The 13,777-nt window shown below is 50.6% G+C and overlaps 1 protein-coding gene across 1 annotated transcript in view; it reads left to right on the plus strand.

Moving 5' to 3' along the window:
• HSPG2 (heparan sulfate proteoglycan 2) overlaps positions 1-13,777 on the plus strand; it is a 106,495-nt gene that overhangs the window by 48,981 nt on the left and 43,737 nt on the right. The window contains exons 10-30 of the mRNA XM_006883669.1: positions 1,589-1,720; positions 1,882-2,026; positions 2,113-2,282; positions 2,351-2,497; positions 5,665-5,828; positions 6,205-6,384; positions 6,481-6,677; positions 6,783-6,930; positions 8,421-8,548; positions 8,868-8,954; positions 9,040-9,098; positions 9,278-9,345; positions 10,090-10,230; positions 10,345-10,521; positions 10,678-10,857; positions 10,974-11,092; positions 11,705-11,816; positions 11,966-12,079; positions 12,163-12,290; positions 12,694-12,780; positions 13,600-13,649. Coding sequence (XP_006883731.1) covers positions 1,589-1,720; positions 1,882-2,026; positions 2,113-2,282; positions 2,351-2,497; positions 5,665-5,828; positions 6,205-6,384; positions 6,481-6,677; positions 6,783-6,930; positions 8,421-8,548; positions 8,868-8,954; positions 9,040-9,098; positions 9,278-9,345; positions 10,090-10,230; positions 10,345-10,521; positions 10,678-10,857; positions 10,974-11,092; positions 11,705-11,816; positions 11,966-12,079; positions 12,163-12,290; positions 12,694-12,780; positions 13,600-13,649 — 2,733 coding nt within the window. The remainder of the gene's footprint in view (positions 1-1,588; positions 1,721-1,881; positions 2,027-2,112; positions 2,283-2,350; positions 2,498-5,664; positions 5,829-6,204; positions 6,385-6,480; positions 6,678-6,782; positions 6,931-8,420; positions 8,549-8,867; positions 8,955-9,039; positions 9,099-9,277; positions 9,346-10,089; positions 10,231-10,344; positions 10,522-10,677; positions 10,858-10,973; positions 11,093-11,704; positions 11,817-11,965; positions 12,080-12,162; positions 12,291-12,693; positions 12,781-13,599; positions 13,650-13,777) is intronic.

Here is a 13,777-nt window from a genome sequence, read left to right on the forward strand (position 1 = left end):
TTTTTCCTCACCTTTTCATCTCCAGAGTAATATATCATATGATTATCTGACTCAAAATGACCCATGCCAGTCCATCGTGCAGGGGGGAGAAATGGTAAATCTTGAAGCTGGGTAGTCAGACACTGTATTTGTATGTCTGATCCTGTGAGTTTTTTAGTTCGAGATCAAAGATAATCTCTACACTGTTCGCTTTACTCTGGATCAAGTCTCTTGAGTGCATGTTGATCTCCTGTCAGCTGACCCAGCTTCTCCTCAGTGTCTGCCTTCCCCTGTCTGTTCCCACTGTACACATGGGAGAGGCAGCACCATGTCAGATTGGCAGTTTCAAGAAACCCATCCTGTGGCTCTAAGCCTGCTTGACTGCCTGACAACAGTGGCCTCATGAGAGAGAAAAAGTAATTGAGGGCTTTAGGATAAAAAGTTGTTTCAGAGGCTTCTGCCAGGGAAATGGAAAAGAAAAGGTGAATCCTTTCAACAAGGCACAGAGAGAAAGTTAGGGCCTCGGACGCAGAAGTCCCTGAAGTGGTGCTGACAGATGATTCTGGCTTCCACTCAGCTCCTTCCTTGTGGGTGTGTGGCTTTTACTCTGACACCTCTGTGCCCACTCCGTCCCTGTCTCTGGTCTCCCTGAGGAAGAACACTGGGTCTCCATCTAGTAGAGTCCCTGCTGGCCTGGGCCCAGGACTCATCTGGCCCCTGCCAATTGATAGATGGCTGTCCTCAGGCCAGTTGGCATCCCCTGGCTGGTCAGTGGTGTCTAGGTGACAGGGAAGTCCAAAGCATTGAGTCCCTTGGGAGTCTCAGGTTATAAAAAAAGCCACTGTCATAAGAAAAAGCCACTCTTATAAAAATAGGACTGATATGGAGGTTGGGGGAAACTAAGAAAAGAGGGGATAAATAATGTACATGGCATTAAAACAGACAAGGGAGAGAACTGCATAAAAGGAACATATGATTAGGTATTACTGGGATGACAAGAGTCCAGAATAAGAGCTGCATAGTAAAGTGGTGGCTGTATAACAAAGAATTTTTTTTCCAAAGAAAAAAGTGAACTGGGGAGAGGGGAGCAGGGAGGGACATGTGCAACAATGAATGAATGAAAATCCAAGTTCTCGATAAACTTTCATTAAAATCCTAATTAAAGGTGAGCTGTGGTGGCCTAGTGGCAAGAAACTTCACTGCAATCCCAGAGGTGGGCAGTTCAAATCCACCAGATGCTCTGCCAGAGAAGGAGAGACAATCTCCTCATGTACTAGTCAGATGTGATTTGACAGCGCACGCGCGCGCGCACACACACACACACACACACACAAACACTTTTTAAAAAAAAATGCCAAATGTTTAAAAAAAAACACCAACACTTAATTTAAAAAAAAGGGGGAAAAAAAAAAACCAACCCAGAAAAGGTGGGGGGAAAAGAATTTAGCCTAAAAAAAAAATAAATAAATATATGGCTGTACCTAGTGAGGGAAGTTGTGTGTTGTGGACTACATGCATGGGGACACCTGGAGTGAGTGGATAAGGTGGTCTGTTGGAGACAGGTAGGAAGTGGGGCCCAGGACTCACACCCTTTGCTTCTGCCTCTCAGCCGCCAAGCGCCCTGAGGACGTGTGCGGGCCCACACAGTTCCGCTGTGTCTCCAACGATATGTGCATCCCGTCCAGCTTCCACTGTGATGAAGAGAGCGACTGTCCCGACCGCAGCGATGAATTTGGCTGCAGTGAGCAGGGACCTGGGGGCTGGGAGCAAGATCTGGGCGCTGGGCCTGGGCTGGGTTTTGACTCGTCTCCACATCCCTTCCCCAGTCTGTTCCTTTGGGTCATCCCCTGCTCTTCCTTCGTGGACCCCTCACACCCTTCACTCCTGCTCTGATCTCTCCAGTGCCTCCTCAGGTGGTGACCCCTCCCCAGGAGTCCATCCAGGCTTTCCGGGGCCAGACAGTGACCTTCACTTGCGTGGCCATTGGTGTGCCTACCCCCATCATCAACTGGAGACTCAACTGGGGTCATATCCCTTCACATCCTAGGTGTGGCAGGCTTGAGGATGAGGGGAGGGAGAGGCAAGGCTGGCGACGCAGGCCTAACCTCCTCCTCTATCTTGGTGGCCATCCAGGGTGACAATGACCAGTGAAGGTGGCCGAGGCACACTGACCATCCATGATGTGAAGGAGGGAGACCAAGGTGCCTACACCTGCGAGGCCATTAACTCCCGTGGCATGGTGCTTGGCATTCCTGACGGGGTCCTGGAGCTCATCCCGCAACGAGGTGTGGGCTCGGGGGCAGGTGGGTGCTGGGAGGGGGCAGGGCTGCCTGCTGGCTCAGCCCACTCCCATGATCCTGCCTCCTCATAGGTCCCTGCCCTGATGGCCACTTCTACCTGGAGGACAGCGCTTCCTGCCTGCCTTGCTTCTGCTTTGGCATCACCAACATGTGCCAGAGCAGCCGCCGTTTCCGAGATCATATCCAACTGCGCTTTGACCGGCCTGATGACTTCAAGGGTGCGTAGGCTGGTCAGTGGGCGGGAGCTGAGTGAGTGAGAAGCAGACATCAAATCCTGACAGGTTTTCATGACAGAAATGGGAGAGCAGCGTGTGCTGGACAGAGGTGCTGGGTGAACAGAGACAGGGCTGCTAAACTCTGTGAGAAATGTGCAGGAGAAAACAAATACTTTCTGGAGAAATTAGATCCACACTTTTAATCTGCCCATTTCAGGTTATGAAGCTCTTAGCCTAGAGCCTGACTCCAGTCTAGCCTCTTTGGCCAAGTTCCTTGCTATCTTTCATCACAGTTTGCTCCTCTGTGAAATGGGAATAAAAAAAAATAACTACCTAGTGGTAAGGAGTCTTGCTGCCAACCCAAAGGCAAGGGGTTTGAATCCACTAGTTGCTTCACAGGAAAAAGATGAACAATCAACTTCTATGAGATTTACTGCCTCTTAAACTCCACTGGAGAGTCACCTGTGAGTCAGATCCCACTCTAAGGTACCAATAACAATTTATCATAGGAGCCTGGGTGGTGCAGACAGTTTGCAATTGACTGCTAACTGAAAGGTTGGAGGTTTGAATGTACCCAGATGTGCCACAGAAGAAAGGCCTGGCAGCCTGCTTTCACTTAGATCACTGCTAAGGGGCTTGCAACTAATATTATCAAACAAAACATGTATAAATTATGAAAGGGAAAACTAATTTCCTCTGTAAAACTTGGACCTGAATGAAATGTTTTTTAAAATTCGTGTTATAGAGGTATGTGAGCAGTTAATGGAATATTTTCTCATGAAGCTTTTTGAAGTTTGTGATGTTTGTTAGTTTTGTAAAATGTGTAATTATTAGGATGTATGGCTCACTTTAAAGAAACACTCATTTTTGCACTTGAAAAAGAAAACCTGATGAATCAGTTTCATTTCATAACACACAGGGTCACCACAAGCCCTAGGCAGACTACTGCAGCTTACAAGATTGATAAAAAGATTTAATGAGTCAACATATGTCAGTCATTCAGAATAGTGCTTGGTCCGTAGTAAGCGCCCACTGTGTGTTCGCTGATGTCATCATCCTTATCAGACCGAGAGATGCTGGGGCCCCAGAGCTTAAGAGCACAGACTTTGGCATCTTGTTAGCTCAAGCTGACCTCCGGCTGCACTGCTATAGCTTAGAGCAAGTTTCTTGGCCTCTTTCATTGGGCCTGTTTTCCCAAACAGAAAGGAAAGGCAGACAGTCGGCTTCATTCTCCCTCTGAGAGGAAGAAGGACAGCGCAGCCATGGCTGCAGATATCAAGCAGACCTGGGTTCAGTTCTTAGCTCTGTCATTTGACATCTGATAACTCGCTGAATTTCATTTTCTGCACCACTGTGTAGAGAGCTTAGCTGTATATCCAGTTGTTGTTGTTGTTTAATGCCATCGAGTCATAGACGACTCATAGCGACCCTATGAACGAACAGCCTGAACACTGTTCGTACATAGAGTTTCCAGAGGCAAGCCATTTTGGAAGTGGATGCCTCTCCTGCTTCCAGGCTTGAGTTAGTCGGGAAGCTCCAGCCAACACTGTCCACCATGGGTGCCCATTACCACGATTGGCACATCACTGTCACAGGCTTCAGCATCACAGCAACCACGAGTTACCTCTGTACAGCAACGCACAGACCAGTGCTATACCACCTTCGGCTTGGTAGGTGGTGGTATATACAGTACATGCTTAATGAATGTTGTCTTCTACAGCCCTTTGCTGATTGAGAAACCTCAGAGTGACTTGCCTTAAACTTGACATTGCATTCATTAGAAGTTGGCTCCCAAACTCATCCTCCAGTTTATTTAGGATAATAGTCGTGTCTATCCCCTGAAGAGCATGCACATCTGCCCCCTGGGCTGGAATACCCAGTCCTAGACTTGCCAGTAATCCTTGCAATGTCAGGGCTGTTTCTACTGTTTCAGAGATGAGAGCTTTGAGACTGAGAGGGCTGTCCCTGGGGTCACACAGCTGTTTATAGGAGAGCTAGAGCCCAGGCCTGTCCAATTGAAATCCTAGATGATCAATGTGGATGGGGATTCTGGGAGGCGGGGTTTGCATGTGAATGGTGACCAGAGTGGAGGGGGCCTAACAATGTCAGCAGAAGAAAGAGAAGCAGGCCTGGGGAGGCATGGCCTAGACATGGGTTCTATCCTTGACCTCTCTAGAACAGGGACTAGACTACTTCGTGGTTACAGTGGGCTCCATTCAGAACCTGGGGAGAAGTTACTGTCAGATGCATACTCCGTAAGAGTCAGGAAGAACTTGCTTAGAGTCAAAAGTGCTCAGAGCCAGGCAGGAATTTTGTAGGTAGTGAGCTCCCCAGCCCCTTGAACCACACTGTCCAGTGCAGTAACTGCTACTTACATGTGGCTGTTTCAATTAATTGAGCCTGCCATATTTTAAGAGCTCAGTAACCACCTGTGATTATTGGCAGCCGTGTTGAGTAGCACAGTTTGAGAATGTTTCTATCATCACAAAAACTTAGATGTTTCTGCGTTATATCACAAAAGATTTAGTACAAGGGTGTGTGTGTGTGTGTTTTCACATAGATACAAGTGTCTATAAAGATGGGATTGGACTGGATGACCATCATGACAACAATGGCAATAGAAAAAATATTTTTTTAGTATTTCTTTAAGCATTTAATACGAATTTGCTCATTTGAGCTTTAGGATAATCCCATGAGATAGGCTATTACCCCCATTTTACAGATTGAGAAACTGAGATCCTGCTCTTTGAATCAGTAGAGGTTAGTGGAGCCAGGAGCCCGGTCCAGTGCTGTGCCTGGAGCCCCTGTGACTCTTCTGTCCCCTGAGGACTGTCCCAACCATAACAGTCCACAGATGTATTTGCAAACGTCCTGCTGCAAAAAATCCCTTTGACCTTTTTTTGACCCTTCATTTTCCAGATGGGTCCCAGCTTCCATCCCTTGGCATTGACTTTCCCCAGAGTTTGGAAATATTGCTTCACAACTTTACTAGAAAAAACAGATTTTTTTTTTCCTTGACTTTGCGAAAGACCCAGAATTCTCTTTAAATGTAATTTCTCACAGCACTTTTCCATCTCTTGCAAGGTGGATGTCTCAGGCAGGGTTTGAGTCTGGGTCTTTGACAGTGTTTGAGTGTCCTAGGAGCCTTGCCCTGCCCTCTCCGCCCGCAGGCGTGAACGTGACCATGCCCTCGCAGCCCGGCATGCCGCCCCTGTCCTCCACCCAGCTGCAGATTGACGTTGCTCAGCAAGAGTTCCAGCTGGTCGACCTGTCCCGCCGCTTCCTCGTCCATGACTCCTTCTGGGCTCTGCCAGAGCAGTTCCTAGGCAACAAGGTGAGGAGCTGGGCTGCTGCCCTGGGTGGGGAACAGGCTATTTATAGGCTGGAGGCAGAACACACCCTAAGGAACTCCTCTTTCAGTTGATTGATAACTGTACTTTGGATTATATTATGGAAAGGTGATTATGTTACATCATGCATTTGGTTACATTATGGTCTAGTCTAGTATTTGGCTAAATCCAAGTTGATGCAATATTAATCATCACATCCTCGCACGACTGAGCCCCCTGAAAAGCAAATCCTGGTCTCACTCATCTCTGCATGCATTTGCCAGGCACACAGTCCTGAGTGTGGGCAGATGGGCAGTGAGGCAGCCAGTCACGGTGTCACAGTGCCCACAGTGCCTTCCCTGACCCACTTTGCCTCTCCAGGTGGACTCCTATGGAGGCTCCCTGCGCTACAAGGTGCGCTATGAGCTGGCCCGTGGCACGCTGGAGCCGGTGCAGCGGCCGGACGTGGTCCTCGTGGGTGCTGGATATCGCCTGCTGTCCCGGGGCCACACACCCACCCAGCCTGGTACTCTGAATCAGCGCCAGGTCCACTTCTCAGAAGTGAGTGGCACCTGAACCAGCAGGGCTGGGGATGCAGGGAGGCTGACTGGGAAGTGCACACTGACATGCAACTTCCTGTCTTTCGTCCACATCCAGGAGCACTGGGTCCACGAGTCTGGCCAGATGGTGCAGCGAGCAGAGCTGCTACAGGTGTTGCAGAGCCTAGAAGCTGTGCTCATCCAAACAGTGTACAACGCCAGGATGGCCAGTGTGGGGCTGAGTGACGTTGTGATGGATACCACTGTCAGCCACACCACCAGTCATGGCCGCACCTACCGTGTGGAGGAGTGCAGGTGCCTGAGCAGTCAGGGCTGAGGACAGAGACCCGGGGAAGGATATGGGCGAAAGAACACAACCTGGTAGTTTCTGTAACTATTCTCTTGATTCTACCTCTGCAGATGTCCCATTGGCTATTCCGGTTTATCCTGTGAGAGCTGTGATGCCCACTTCACTCGGGTGCCTGGTGGACCTTACCTAGGCACCTGCTCTGGCTGCAACTGCAATGGCCATGCCAGCTCCTGTGACCCTGTGTATGGGCATTGCCTGGTGAGTAGTACCAGCTGGCACTGGGTACCAGATAATAACAGGGGACAAGGGCAGCTTCAGAGGACATACTTTTCTTGTGCCCACAGGCTTTCCTGCAACCTTTAAGCTTCTTTTGTGCCACAAGCTTTAGGACAGGCATCTAGAATGACTGCTATGGCTACCAGACAACCTATCATGGTCTGTGGATGCATTGATAGAAATATAATAATATTCAGAGCAGGGGAGGTGAAGGGCCAACTTTCTTCCACACTGGTCAGACCCATCCTGGAAGGTGCTGTCTAAAGTATGACCTGTAGGAGGTCAGCCTTAAAAGGAAGGAGCCTAGAAAGCATACTTCATTTCTTTTTTTTTTAATTAATTTAAATGAACATTTACAGACTTTGTTTTCCATTCATTCATTGTTGCATTTTTGTCCCTGCCCACCCCTCCCTCCCCATACACTCTTCTCTTTGAAAAATAAAAAAATTTATTTAATTGTTTTACAGTCCCTCCCCCTAGGTCCACTCCACTATGCAGCCTTTGTTCTGGACTCCTATCATGACAAAAATACCTAATCACATATCACTTTTAAACAGTTTTCTCCCTCATCTGTTTCAATGCAGTATACATTATTGAACCCATCTTTCTCAGTCTCCCCCAATGCCAATGTCAGTCCTATTTTACAACAGTGGCACCTTGCTATATTTGTCCTTTTTAACTGAGATATTTCACTCAGCATAATGTCCTCCAGGGTCACCCATTTTGAATAATGCATGAGTTCTTTGTTTTTCAATGCAGCGTAGTGTTCCATTGCATGAATATACCACAGCTTCTCTATCCATTCATTTGTTGATGGGCACTTAGGTTGTTTCCAACTTCTTGCTATTATGAACAAAGCAGCGATAAACATGGGTGTGCATATATCTGCTTGAGTGGCAGTCATGGTCTCTTTAGGGTATATTCCCAGTAGTGGAATTGCTGGGTCAAATGGTATCTCTATTTGCAACTTTTTGAGAAAATGCCATACTGCCTTCCACAGGGGTTGCACCATTTTACACTTCCACCAACCATACTTCATTTCTTAATGCCACAGAATAAGATTGTAGAGCCGACAGAAGAAAAGATTCAGACAGGGGAAAAATTCTATGTCCAAATCCCAGAGCTGTTTTGGAAAACCAGATTCCAGAGGGAGGACAGAAGTGGCGAGTGAAAAAAAAAAAAAAAGAAGTGGCGAGGGTGTGCAGATCTGGAGTGGGAGCCAAGGTTTAGGTTTGTGTAGCGTTGGCATGTGGGACATCTGGGGACAGGTTGCCACGTGAGGTGGTGAGCCCCCTGTCATCACTAAGAGGATCTGTCTTGAAAGCTGTGGAGTAATTTTAGCATGATGGAGGAGGCTGAGCCAGATGGTCTCAGAGGTGCATCCAAGAGCTTGTCATCTGGCCCAGTGTGACCGCTTGGGAAGGAAAGGAAGGGCTCTATAGAGCCTCAGCCACTTCTTCCCCCTCCCCCAGAATTGTCAGCACAACACCGAGGGGCCACAGTGCAACAAATGCAAGGCTGGTTTCTTTGGGGATGCCACAAAGGCCACATCCACTGCGTGCCGGCCCTGTCCTTGTCCATACATCGACGCCTCCCGAAGGTCAGACCCAGCTCAGGATGGGACAGCTATGGCGGGAGGTGTGGGCAGAGTATAATGAGTCGGGGACATCGTGTCAGCAGGGATGTGGGAGACCTGGGTTCAAATCCTAACCTGGTCACTAAGTTGTTTTATCCCCTTTGGCCGATCTGGTCTTCATTTTCCCCTTCTATATAATGGGCCCATCTGTCTTCCCGGGATTGCTTGAGGCTGCAGATCACGAATAGATGGGCAAGGAGACAGTATTGCCACATATGCTGTCCTGTGGGTAGCAGTCATTTGAAAGGTGGGGGTGTAAGGCCTGGTCACATGATACCCACAGGTTCTCAGACACCTGCTTCCTGGACACAGATGGCCAACCCACATGTGATGCATGTGCCCCAGGCTACACTGGCCGCCGCTGTGAGAGGTGAGGGAAAGCTGTGGGAATGGGGACGCCAGCTGTGCTGGGTGGGGACATGGACCGGCCGCTGATGGTCTCCTGTCTTCTCTAGCTGTGCCCCCGGATACGAAGGCAACCCCATCCAACCAGGCGGGAAATGCATACGCTCCAGTGAGTGCAGCAGCCTCCTTCCCTGCCCACCTACCAAGCCCTTTCTCCCCGCCCTTCTCCAACCCTAGATCCCAGCCCAGACACTGTGATATTTGGGTTTCTACCCCTCTCTGACTCCCTGTGCCCTGACTGTGTCCAGTTCACCCCTGCCCTGCCAACACTCTGCTTTGTGCCCTCAGACCAGGAATATGCACGCTGTGATGAGCGAGGCAGCATGGGAACCTCTGGAGAAACCTGCCGCTGTAAGGTACAGGTGTAGTCCCAGCCCAACCCCCCAGGCCCCAAAGACATCCTTGAACTCCTTGGCTGATGGGTGGGGCCTAGCCCTAAGCTGACTGTCCTGTCAGAGGGGAAGGAGCCATAGGTGGGGAGTCAGGTGACCTGGGTTCAATTCCTTTGCCATCTGTTGTTCTTTGCGTGACTATTGAATCTACTCTGAATATTTTCTTTCACTGTACTTTAATCCTCATATTGATTCAGTGATGTTGCTATTAGTATCCTTGTTTGGCAGATAAGAAAATGGAGGCTCAGAGAAGAGAGAATCAGTGGGTGAATCAAATGTTCATAAAAGAAAGGTCTGGACAGATATTTGGAGTCAGGCAGCCCTGATCTTAAATCTAAGATATAAGGCTTAGCAAATTGATTGCTATTGTGTAAGTCATTTCATATCCCCAAGCCTCAGTTTCCTCACTGGAAAGCATGAAGATTTCACCTGCTTAGTAGCATTGAACAAGGTAAAGCAAAGGGCACATGAAACACTCCATAAATAATTATGAGTACCCTGACAAAGAGAAAAAGAAAAACAATTGTTTGCATAAGCTCCCACTAATTGGGAATGACGGTGAATGTTCACATGGTGGTGCTGCTCAGACCCGCTCTTTTCCTGGCTTCCCTGGGTCTTGGGTCTCCATCTAGCACATTAGTCCGGGAGCTCCAGGCAGCCCTTGCAAGGGCAGGGGTTATCCTTCAGCTCCCAGCTCTCTGCCTACAGAACAACGTGGTGGGACGACTGTGCAATGAGTGTGCCAATGGCTCCTTCAACCTGAATGCTCGCAACCCCGACGGCTGTCTCAAGTGCTTCTGTATGGGCGTCAGCCGCCAGTGCACCAGCTCCTCCTGGAACCGTGCCCAGGTACCTGTTTGAGGCAGTTGGCCACAGAGACAGCACCTCCAAGCCTAAGACTGGCCATGCTGAGCTTCAGGCCCAGGCCTGTGTCCCCATCTCAGCCCCCTCTTCTCCTCCCAGGTGCTTGGGGCCTCTGAGGAGCCCGCCCAGTTCAGCTTGATCAACACTGCAGGCACGCACACCACCAGCGAGGGCATCTCCTCACCCACAGCTGGAGAGCTGGTCTTCTCCTCTTTCCACAGCCTCCTATCCGGACCCTACTTCTGGAATCTCCCCGCACGCTTCCGGGGGGACAAGGTGGGCATGGGGATGGGAAAGGAATTGGAGGTAGCAGGAATGAATGACACAGGCTTGGAAGCAGGACTGTCACGGTGCCTTTGGAGATGAGTGAGACATTCTACAAGACGTGACTGTGGGTGTCCCGCTGAGCACCCTGTCCGCTCTGTGTCACAGGTGACCTCCTACGGGGGAGAGCTTCGCTTCACAGTGACACAGCGGCCCGAGCCTGGCTCCATGCCACTGCACGGGCAGCCCCTGGTGGTGCTGCAGGGCAACAACATCGTCCTGGAGCACCACGTGTCTCAGGAGCTTCGCCCTGGTCAACCCAGCACCTTCACTGTGCCCTTCCGGGAGGTGAGCAAGACTCCGAGCAGCCCTTCCTTTGGGCAGAGGGTGGCTGACCCCCTACCCTGGGCTGTTGATGCTCCTAGAATGTTAGGGGTTGCAGCACTTTTCCTTCCTCTGAGCAGCAAGCATGGCAGCGGCCTGACGGGCAGCCGGCCACCAGGGAGCACTTGCTGATGGCACTCGCAGGCATCGACACTCTCCTGATCCAGGCATCCTACACCAGTCGACCAGCTGAGAGCAGGTGCCCAGGGCTGGGACTGGAGAGCAAGAGGGGACTGGGGTGTAGGAGGCATTGCCAGTTCTTCCACTTGTAGGCTTTGTGGTCTTTTTAGTGCCCCAACAACTCCTCTGTAAGATGGAGATATTAATAATGCCTCCCTCAAACGGACTCCAGGGAAGTAACCCTGAAGCAGGAACTGGGTACCCATGGTTCTCAAGGAGATTCTGTTAGGTGTAAGGGAGCCAGAAGCAGGAGAGAGAGACCTGAAAAGACTGATTTCTGAGAAAGTCCAGTCCCAGGGTGGTCCCGTGGGCAGGTTGGGATTGTGAATCGCCCTGCAGAATTGTTCTGGGCTTGTGTCCTCTGCATCAGTCTCTCATTGGTCATCCTTGGAAAGTGGTAACCTTTCTGAGTAAGGTGGTAAACCTTTCTGAGTAAGGAATGGCAGGGTCTCCAGAGATAGTTTGAGGTGTAAAATGCTAGCCATGGTGCTCACTGAAGCTCTGGATGGGTACTTTACTGGGGATCTGGGCAGTCTCCATGACAGGGCTTTTCGGGGATGAACGAGATAGTTTGCCTGGTGCAGAGGAAGTGCCCACTCATGTGCTCTTCATGTGCTCTCGTCGTACACAGAGTCTCTGGCATCAGCATGGACGTAGCTGTGCCCGAGGACACTGGTCAGAACCCTGCAGTGGAAGTGGAGCAATGTTACTGCCCGCCGGGGTACCGTGGCCCATCCTGCCAGGTGAGCCTCTGCACCCCTACTTGTCCAACTTTCCTCTTTTAGCTCTCCCATCTCCCCAGGCCTCATCCCAGCTCTGGCAACTCTGTGCCCCCTGCCCAGAACTGACCCTGCTGGGGAAATCCCTCCCACTGCCACCTTCCTGTCCCCAGGACTGTGACACAGGCTACACACGCATGCCCAGTGGCCTCTACCTGGGCACCTGTGAACGCTGCGGCTGCCATGGCCACTCAGAGCTCTGTGAACCAGAAACAGGTGCCTGCCAAGTGAGTCCTGCCCTCCTTCCTCTCCTCACCAGTGATCTGTGACCCCCAGACTCCCAGCCTCAACCCATTCTCTGCTCCTCCAGGGCTGTCAGCACCACACGGAGGGCCCTCGGTGTGAGCAGTGTCAGCCAGGATACTATGGGGATGCCCAGCAGGGGACACCCCAAGACTGCCAGCCGTGTTCATGCCACGGAGCCCCTGCAGCTGGCCAGTGCGTCCAGCCCCATCTCGTCCCTGCCCCACACTTGTCCCCCATCCTCACTGCCCCTCACTTGTCACTGCCCTTCACGTTTCCCCCATCCCTCCCAAACCCTCTTCCTCCAGCCCCACTGAGAGGCAGTAAGTAAGCCCTGGCCTCACCACCTCTTCCATGTGTACCTTGGCCAAGATAACATTTATCTGAGCCTCAACTTCCACATCTGTGAAATGGGAGTAATGGTGTCTCTGCTTCAATCTCTTGTGCAAGACAGCACACATGGAACTTTTAGCATTGTGCCTGATGCAGCAGTGCACATGCCCCGCCCAGCCCTTTCCTGCTTACCTGATTTTGAAGAAATAGGGAGAGAAGATAGAGCAACTAATCTCCGACTGGAATTTTGTGTCCCTGATCCTAGGGCTACACACACTTGCTTTCTGGACACAGACGGTCACCCCACCTGTGATTCGTGCTCCTTGGGCCATAGTGGGCGCCACTGTGAGAGGTGAGGTGGTATGGGTGGGGCATGCAGGGGCTTTATCCTGAGGGCCTGGACGGGCCTGACCTTCTTGGCTAGGAGGAGCGAGGAACCTGCCATTCTGATCTTAAACAGGCCATCAGAAGACACTCAGTTCTCCTCCTGGGGAACTTGCTCTTCACCCTGGTATTCAAGGCCCTCAGAGATTCTGGCCTGTCATTTATCTCCGATCCCCAGTGGTGCCTGCCCCAGCCAGGCCTGAATCTTCTGGCAAACCTCTCATTCTTGAAAAAGGTCCTAGGTTTGACATCTGTTTGTGCTAAGTTATGATCTTGTTTTGTTGTTGTTATGTGCCGTCGAGTCACCTGTGACCCATAGTGACCCTCTGTACAACAGCTCTGAAGCCTGCCCTATCCTGAGCCAGTCTCACTAACTCTGACATACCTACCCCCATTACCCAAGGCATTCCCTCTCAAAATCCCCTCCCACCCTCTCTGAGAACTTGTCTCTGTCCTACTGCCCGAGGCCTTGGAGGGAATTAGGCAGCGTCTGCTGGGAGTGGGAAAGCTCCACAGAACTGCTGTGGGTGACTGAGAAGGCTGACCTTAGACATGCTGGAGACGTTACTTTGTCAATCCATCTCACCTGGGGTCTTCCTCTCCTGTGCCATCCCTCTACCCTTCCAAGCATCATGTCCTTCTCCAAGGACTATTGGTCATGTGCCCACAGTTTGTGAGACAGAGCTTCAAAATCCTAGCCTAATGGCCTTTTTTAACTGAATGTGACCCTGTTTCTCTGGTTCTGTAGTTCTGCCCTTCTTTCATCAAATGCCTTTCGTCTTCTCAGGTGTGCCCCAGGTTACTATGGCAACCCCAGCCAGGGCCAGCCATGCCGAAGTGAGTAAGGTTGGAGTGGTCTGGGTATCAAGTCCCTTCCTGGGATGGAAGTAGGGCAGAGCCTTTGCTCTCCTTTGACTGGAGCAAGTGATTTTACTTTTATGAGCCTCAGTTACTCTGTAAAGTGG

Source organism: Elephantulus edwardii, unplaced genomic scaffold, assembly GCF_000299155.1.
Source record: "Elephantulus edwardii isolate Elephantulus edwardi_28Jun2011 unplaced genomic scaffold, EleEdw1.0 scaffold00028, whole genome shotgun sequence".
NCBI lineage: Eukaryota > Metazoa > Chordata > Mammalia > Macroscelidea > Macroscelididae > Elephantulus > Elephantulus edwardii.